This window comes from Otolemur garnettii, unplaced genomic scaffold (assembly GCF_000181295.1).
Source record: "Otolemur garnettii isolate 467f Iridium unplaced genomic scaffold, OtoGar3 scaffold00101, whole genome shotgun sequence".
In the NCBI taxonomy this organism is placed as follows: domain Eukaryota; kingdom Metazoa; phylum Chordata; class Mammalia; order Primates; family Galagidae; genus Otolemur; species Otolemur garnettii.
This window is the reverse complement of record NW_003852496.1, coordinates 5,105,082-5,113,642: the sequence shown is the minus strand read 5'-3', so window position 1 is coordinate 5,113,642 and position 8,561 is coordinate 5,105,082. Positions and strand designations below refer to the sequence as shown.

At 45.4% G+C, this 8,561-nt stretch overlaps 1 protein-coding gene across 1 annotated transcript in view; it reads right to left on the bottom strand.

The window, feature by feature from the left end:
• Positions 1-8,561, bottom strand: part of CUNH3orf20 (chromosome unknown C3orf20 homolog) — an 86,719-nt gene that overhangs the window by 11,797 nt on the left and 66,361 nt on the right. The window contains exons 11-12 of the mRNA XM_003796268.2: positions 3,043-3,346; positions 817-924 (exon numbers count right to left, since the gene is read on the bottom strand). Of these exons, the coding sequence (XP_003796316.2) occupies positions 817-924; positions 3,043-3,346 (412 nt within the window). The remainder of the gene's footprint in view (positions 1-816; positions 925-3,042; positions 3,347-8,561) is intronic.

Here is an 8,561-nt window from a genome sequence, read left to right as displayed (position 1 = left end):
AAGAAGGAAGGAAGGAAAGAAGGAAGGGAGGGACGGAAAGAGGGAGGGAGAGATAGTGGAAGAAAAGAAGGAAAGAAAGAAGGAAGGAAGGAAAGTCATCTCCATGTTCAACAGATAGACAAAATGACAGACTCTTAGGCAATTATTAAAAATTGGGTTTTACAAACTAAAGACATGAAAAAAATGCTCATGATATTTTAATTTAACAAGAATTGTGAAGAATTTATGTATAAAAAGACTGCAAAGGTCAGACACCAAAATGCACAGGAATAGCCCTGGCAGGTATGTAATTTGTTGGATGAATAAATGAGACTCCAAGTAATATTATGACACGATTCTTTTCTTTTTTTTTGTCTGGGGCTGGGTTTGAACCCGCCACCTCCGGCATATGGGACCAGCGTCCTACCCTTTTGAGCCACAGGTGCTGCCCGACATATTTTCTAAATTGTAATTTTTCAAGTTTTCTGCAATGAAAATGCGTAAGTTTTTACAACTTATTGTTTTTAGTGCAAAACAACTTAAAAACAAAGAGAATTTGATTTTCTGGGTTGAACATCACCCACCCCTGCAGTCTCTGGGAATGGGAATGTGTGGGGTGAGGCTGGGGTCCAGCCCTGCTCTATATGCCGGGTGACTCTTGGTCAGTCTTTCTACTCTCTGGCCCTCATCCTGGGTGGCAAGAACCTCACAGGCCTTGCCCACTTGCTCCCTTTCTCTCCCACACTGTAATCCCACAGGGCAGAGCCTGCTGAGACTGGGGTAGCAGGCAGTGCCACCTGGCTGACAAGTTGAGTCCACTGCTGGCTCCTGGCTCACCAGAATCATCCCCTGCACCACAGAGAACTTCTTCACCATCAGAGGTGGGGCCTCCTGCAGGGGACTGTGCAGGTCATACCGCAGTAGGCGGTAGGGGTCATGCTGGCACTGCCAAGACAGAAAGGTAATAAATGTTCATCCTCATGTCAAGAAGGATTATAACATTCTTAGCTGGGCCAGGCTCCCCTGGAGGCCTAGAACCCTGCACAACTCTTCATGCCCAACTCCTGTTCAAGGGCCCTTCTGCCCTGCATGCACACCTCCCACCACTGTACCCAGAGCATGTCCCCTGATCTGTGTAAAGCCCTCTGTGGGGAAGGCCATCACTGGGATGTCTGCCCCTGCATGTGACATCCATTAGCCAACCCCTCTGGGGTCTGCAGAACATGACTGCTTCCTCATCTTGGGAGAAGCCCTGTTCCTGGGTATTCCTGTTTTCAGAGGAATGAGTCTACTTTCCACAGTGTGAAGATTTCCTGTATCCTCTATTCCCCTGATGGACTCCTGCCAGTCATCAAATCTGATGAGAGGACCTGAATTGAACGCACATCCCAAGGACAATTCAGAGTAAAGCTCTCTCTTTCCCCTCCTTCCTCCTGGATGCTAAGGATCTACAATACAGCCATTATGGTGCCTTCCAGTTTTGTCTGTCTTTTACTTCCAGGTGTGTCAAGCCGTCCTACTCAGTTGCAGTGACTTTTCTGTCTAAAATGTAAGACCCAGAATGACACTGGGTGTTCTACCTACCAGGTAAAGAGAACATCAGGGAACATTTTCGCATTAACCAAAAACACTCTGACAGTGCCCTGAGTCCCTCTGAGCTCCGAGGGCACCCTCCAAGAGTGTCCTCCTATCTTGAGGCCCCTCCTTCAGGGGATTCAGCCACCTTAGGCCAACCTGTCCTCATTCCTGCTGTGCATGGCTGGGCTGGGCCACCCTAGCATTCCTTAGTGACAATAGTGAGTGAACAATGAGTAGCTGCACATGGGCCGAGATTCTCTCTCCTTCACAGATGGGCACAGAGCGCAGGTGCTCAGCACGTGTTCACTGAATTTAACTAATCAGAAGTAGACTCCAGAAGACAAATGTGGCTTTGACACATGGGACTAGTTAAAAGGCTTGTGGCCAGCTCTGTGCTACCTTTGACTGAGATGGTGACAGGCAAGTAGTAGTGTCTGCTCAGAAGGGCTCCAAATGCTGAGCTCCCGGCCCCGGCCAAGAAGCAGGCTTGTGGGTGGGCACATGGGGGGCAGGAGGGCAGCTCTCCTGGGAGGAGAGGCAGGAGAGGTGTCCACACAGACCTCCACCCCAGCTGGAATTGAAAACCCAGAACTCTGCAACAGCAAAGGGGAAAGAGAGTGGAGACAATGGATTTGAGGGGTCACAAGGACAAAGAAGGCTTGAAGAAAGCTACCACATGGACAGTACCAGCTCACATGCGCCCACTGGCCTGGAGATGGGACCAGCCTGCAGCTGTACGAATGCTGCTAGGAATGACTACAGATTCACTGGATGATGAAGACCTGTCACTTGGAAATGACGCTGCCGAGGCAAGTAGGTGGGAGTGGGTTCCACTTGCCCTGACTAATCTTTTAGCCCAAAGACTCCTTTGAGACTTCAATCACAACAAAATGGGACCTCAGGCGGCCCTTTCCCCTGTTTACCTTAGCATAGGCCACTGCCTCTGCCAGGGACAATCATTCACCTGCCAAGACCATGCTCATGCTGGGAGGCCCTCCCCAACCCTGGAGGCAGCAGACACACATCCCCAGGCTCCTGCACACCAGGAGCTGTCCTCTCACAGCCCCCCGCTGGGGCCTGCTGAGGCTGCTGCTGTGTACAACTGCCCTCCAGGGCGTGGCTTGTGTCTGAGTGTGTCACTGTGGGTTCTTTACTGGGCCCTAAGGATACAGTGGTGAGCACTGTCTCTGCTCTGAATACTCATATCCATTAATAGCCACCAACTGTGGAGTTCTCTGGAAGGAAAGGATGGTGCCCTGACTTTATCCCAAGGGTCTGAAGGAGGCACCTGCTCTGATGTGGTAACATTCATCCTGGGACAGGAGGGTGAGTGGGGAAGAAAGAAGAGGGGGTGAAATGTTTGATAGTGGGCTAAGTGTGCAAAGGGCCTGAGGATCAAGGAACTAGGAGGGTGATCACATGCTCAGTCAGTCCTAACAATGAGGGTGTCTTCCCTGGATGCCTCCTCAATGGACCCAGACCCACCTGGATGCAGGGGGAGGCACGGCCCTGCTGCCGGTGGCTGTAGAGTAGGTCCAGCAGCCACTGGAGCTGCGCTGTTTGATTGGGGGCCTTGCTTGAGATTATCCCAAACACCAGCACTTGGCTGGGGTCTCGGGGTGCCATCAGGAAGCGCTCCAGCTCCACATCAGAGACCAGGGGTGGCTTCACTATGCACTTGCAGCCGGCCCGGGTGTCTTCCTTGCGGACGAGCCTCCGGAGCACCAGCGGGCAGTCGGAGGGTGAGGCTGCCCACCTGGTGGGGCTGTGCGTCTTGGGGGCCTTCCCTCTGCATGGAGGAGCAGAGTGGGTGGGGCTATTAGCAGGTAAGAGGCTGGTGAACCCCCTTGGCTCCAGAAGGACAAAGGCTCCACTGTGGGGTCTGAGCTGTGGGCAGATTCTATGTGGCCCCTGATACCTACAAGCAGCACCACTCCTTAGATACATCCCCTCCCCTCCTCTCTGGGCCTGATTTCTCAAGTACAACATGGGAATTACAAGTCACTCATTTATGTATCCATTCAGTCAACAAACACCGTGGTGTCACCCCTAACTCCTTTCTCATACCCCACACATCCCAACTAATCCCTCAGCCCGTTTTGTCTCCACTTGGGACAGACCTGAAACCTGACTGCTGTTCCTGCCCCCTACTCCTGACATGGTCTGAGCTGCTATCATTTCTTGCCATATGCTGCAAGGGCCTCTCTCATGTTTTCTTCCCTGGCTTCTTTTCAGCCTATTCTCCACATAGCTGCCTGAGGGATCCTGTTAAAACCTAAGACACATCATGTCACTGTTCTCTTTGAAACTCTCCAGTGGCTTTCTATCTTTCACAGAACAAAAGCCTAAGTCACTGCAGTGCCCTTCAAGGCTGCGCAGGTCTGGCCATCCGTCACCCCCGTGCCTCTCTCACTCTCCCACATTCTCTCCTTTTTCTCACTGAGCTCTGGCCAGACTGGCCTCTGCTCATCCTCCAACCTCAGGCCTTTGCTCTTGCTGTTCCTTCTGCCTGCTTTGCTCTTCCCTACTCACGCTACTCACTTTCTCACCTCTGTTAAGTCTTTACTCACTTGTCACCTTCTTCGTGACTTTCTCACCAGCCTATCCCAAAGCTCTTCCGTTCCCTGCTCTGTTTTCCTCCATGGCATTGCTTGCTATCTAACATGTCTTTTACTTATGGACTTTTGTTGTCCTTCTCTGTCCTACTAGAGCGAAAGTTCTCCAAATTCATGTATTTTGGAGTGTTTTGCTCAGTGGAGTAAAGTAGTAGTGCTTGACAAACAGCGAAGATTCAATATAGATTTAGAAAATATTCTAACAATTTTATTGGGCACCTACTGCATGCCAAACACTGGGTCAGGCCATAGTGAGAGAAGACTGTTAACGTGGAATAAGCACCATTCACATAAAGTGCTACTGTGATTTTATCTTTATCACTACTGCCACCTGACACCAGGTTTAGCATTTTATAGCATCCACAGCCCTTGGAAAAGACATATTCTTGGTTAATTTTATAACAACCCTGTGGAATAGGTAAGGCAGAAACCATTATTGCCATTTTCAAATCAGAAACAGAAGGCTTCTTCCAGGTGAAGAGTTTATCCAAATTCGTGCAGTAATTAAGTGGCAAGGGCTTGGAAACCAGGGCATCCTAAAGCAAGAACAACGTAAATTACATTATATTATAGATGTAAATCACATTACAACTCACAATTTTTCAGAGGCTATTTAATATGGGTAAATACTTGCTGAACAAACTTGTTAAGAGTATCTCTTGTTCAAGAACCTGCAGGTCTGGGGGGGAAAGTTGGATCTATTAATCATGACTTACATCAGGATAAATTCAAAGTGATCAAGGGTTTAAATGTGGGGAAAAGAGGCCATAAAATTTCCAGTGGGAAATTATTCTATACATTTGTAGCAGGGAAGCCCTTTTATATTTATGACTCAGAAGTCCAGAAGTCATAATAGAAAAAGAGTGATAAAGTCAACTATATAAAAGAAATTAAATCCCAAACTCCCACCAGGCAGAACCATCATAACCAAAGACAAAGACAGCTGACAAACTGAAGAACACATGGAAACTCCTACAGATATATCCCTACTATGTAAAAACCTGTAAAGGCATTAGAAAAAGTCAATAACTCAGTAATATATGCACAAAGGGAGTGAGCAAATAATTCTCAGAAAAGGATGTAGAAATTGTTCTTAAAGTTACGAAAAGAGGAGGGCTGAGTCTATGGCTTAGTGAGTAGGGCGCCAGCCTCATATACTGAGGGTGGCAGGTTCAAACCCAGACCTGGTCAAACCACAACAAAAAAATAGCTGGGCATTGTGGCGAGCACCTGGAGTCCCAGCTACTCCGGAGGCTGAGGCAAGAGAATCACCTAAGCCCAGGAGTTGGAGGTTGCTGTGAGCTATGTGACACTGCCATGGCACTCTACTAAGGGTGATAAAGTGACACTCTGTCTCTAAAAAAAAAAAAAAAAGTTATGAAAAGAGGGGAATGAAACCACCAAAAATGGCACTCCAATTTTGGAACTCCACATCCTTCCACTAAAGCAACAATAAAGCTAGCAAAAACTATCAGAATCAACTTTATCCAGAGCTCCAGAATCTAAAAAAACAAAAAACAAAATACAAACAAACAAACCAATCACCACATGGAATGCTTAAAAAATAAACAAGATGGGTGGTGCTTGTGGCTCAAAGGATTAGGGTGCTGACCCCATATACTGGAGGCAGTGGGTTTAAACCCAGCCCTGGCCAAAAACTGCAATAAAATAAAATAAAATAAACAAGCTGCTAAATTTTGGAAAGAGAGCATTGTGGTGTTTTAACTTACTTTGCTACCATCCTCCACATCCCTGTTAGTGGCATCTATGGAATGACAGCCCATGTTCCTGGTGCAGAAGCACCTTGTCCTCAAGGAATTGAGTTTGTTGTGAGTTGACCAGCCTGGAGGTTCCTGAAGGACCAGCTCAGGGCTTGAATTTATCTTACCTGCCTGGGAACTTTCTCAGGGCTGGAGCAGCCCCTCCTTAGAAGTATTTGTCAAAAGCATTTAAAGACAAAGATACCACACATAGCCTCCTGAGGCAAGGGTGACTGATGGGGCACATATAGGCATGACAAAAAGCCTTGAAGTGAAGCTGAAGAAGGTCAGGGAGCCTTTCAAAGTCTTGAAACATAGGTAACAAGACTTTGAAAGGCTCCCATCTATACCAGGAATCTAGATACCAGGTTTGGAAGCATAAGCCTGGGAGTTTGAGGTTGTAGTGAGCTATAATCACACCACTGCAGTGTAGTCCAGGCAACACAACACGACCCTGTCTTAAAAAGGAAAACAAAAAGGCCAGAGAAAGCACTATACTTTCACATCTGGCTGACCTGTGTGCTCTGTATAAGTACTAACAGAAAGTAAAAGCTAATGGAGAGTTATAAATGGCCTGACTAAAACTATAAAAAGAGTGGTCTGCAATCTGCAAAGACAGAGAGTTTTTCTTGGTGGGGGGATTTAGCTCTAAATGATCTCTGTCAAATCACTAGCTGACCACTTACCCATAGCTAAGTGAACAGAGACTTCAATGACTACATATGACAAATGGTAAAGTCTTTATAAAAAGAGTGGAAAAATCACTAACAAACAACTATAAACTATGAAAAGCAGCAACAACAAACTCTAGGGAAAAGGGAAAATTTGATTTCCAGAGTTACCACATTGTAGTACTTAAAATGCTCAGTTTTTCAACAAAAATTAGACATGCAAAGAAACAAGAAGTTATAACCCATTTACAGGAAAAAAATAATAGAAACTGACCCTGAAGAAACTCAGATAATTGAACTTACATGCCAACATCTAAACTATGCTTAAAGAGTTAAAGCAAACAATGGAAAAAGAACTAAAGGAAACCAGGAGAATAATGTCTCAACAAATACAAACTATATCAATAAAAGACAGAAACTATGAAAAGTAATCAACCAGAAATTAAAATAAAAAATTCAACAGCAGATCTTAGCAGCCAGAAATCAGCAAACTTAAAAGATAGGATAACTGAGATTAGCCAGTCAGAGGAGCAGATAGAAAAAAAAAATGAAGAAAAATTAATAGAGTCTAAGGTATCTCTCTGTGGGACACTATCAAGTATGCTAAACGCACATAGGGAGAGTTTCAGAAGAAGAGAGAAAGGAAGAGAAAGAATATTTGAAAAAATAATTACCTAAAACCCTCCAGATCTGATGAAAGACATGAGTCTACATATCCAGAAAGCTCAATGAATTCAAAGCAGAATAAATTCAAAGAGACCCACATTATGATAAAATTGTCAAAAGGCAAAGAGAAAATTTGGAAAGCAACAAGAGAGAAGCAACTCATCAAAATCAAGGAATCCTCAATAAGCTTAACACCCAATTTATCATCAGAAATTATGTAGGCTAGAAGGCAATGAAATGACATATTTAAAGTGATGAAAGAGAAATAAAACCCCTAAAAACCTGTCAATCTAGAATTCTATATTGAGAAAAACTGTCCTTCAAAAAAGAAGAAAAATTAAGACAGTCCCTGATAAACAAAAGCTGAGGGAGTTTGTTGCTAGTAGGTCTGTTATAAAAGAAACGCTAGGCTCAGCACCTGTAGCTCAAGCGGTTAGGGCACCAGCCACATACACCAGAGTTGGCGGGTTTGAATCCAGCCTGGGCCTGCCAAACAACAAGGACAACTATAACCAAAAAATAGCTGGGCATTGTGGTGGGTGCCTTGTAGTCCCAGCTACTTGGGAGGCTGAGGCAAGAAGATTGCTTAAACCCAAGAGTTTGAGGTTGCTGTGAGCTGTGACATCACAGCACTTTAGCCACAGAATTTAATGTAGACTACTATGATTTGGATGTGTTTTTTTGGCCCCCGTTGGAAATCTTCCCAGTGATGGTGTGGTGAGAGGTGTCTAGGCTGGGGGAGGGGCAGATCCTTCATAATTGGCTTGGTTCTGTTCTCACAGCAGTAAGTTCTCATTCTTAGTTCCCATGAGAATTGGCTATTGAAAAGAGCCTGCCACTTTCTTTCCCTACCACCCCTTTGCCATGCAGTAGGCTCCCCTTCTGCTGCCATTTCACCTGAGTGGAAGCAGCATGAAGCCCTCACTGGATGCAAATGTCAGCACCATGCTTCTTGTACAGCCTGTAAAACTATAGCCAAATAAACCTCTTTTCTTTACAGCAACACTAAATGGACTAAGGTAGGCCTTTATAGCTGCATTAAATGGACTAAGATATAGACAAAACAGCCTTATATGGGAAGAAGATGCTGTCTAGGACTTACAGCTAGAAATCAATGCCTGGCATCAAAGCTTCAAGGGACAGACTATCTTGTCAGAGCAAATGCAGTTGGCAATTGTCACTTGAAAATAATGCTTATTGGATGGAGCTGGAGAATGTTCTTCTGAGCAAAGTATCACAAGAATGGAGGAAAAAATATCCAATGTACACACCCCTATTATGAAACTAATTTA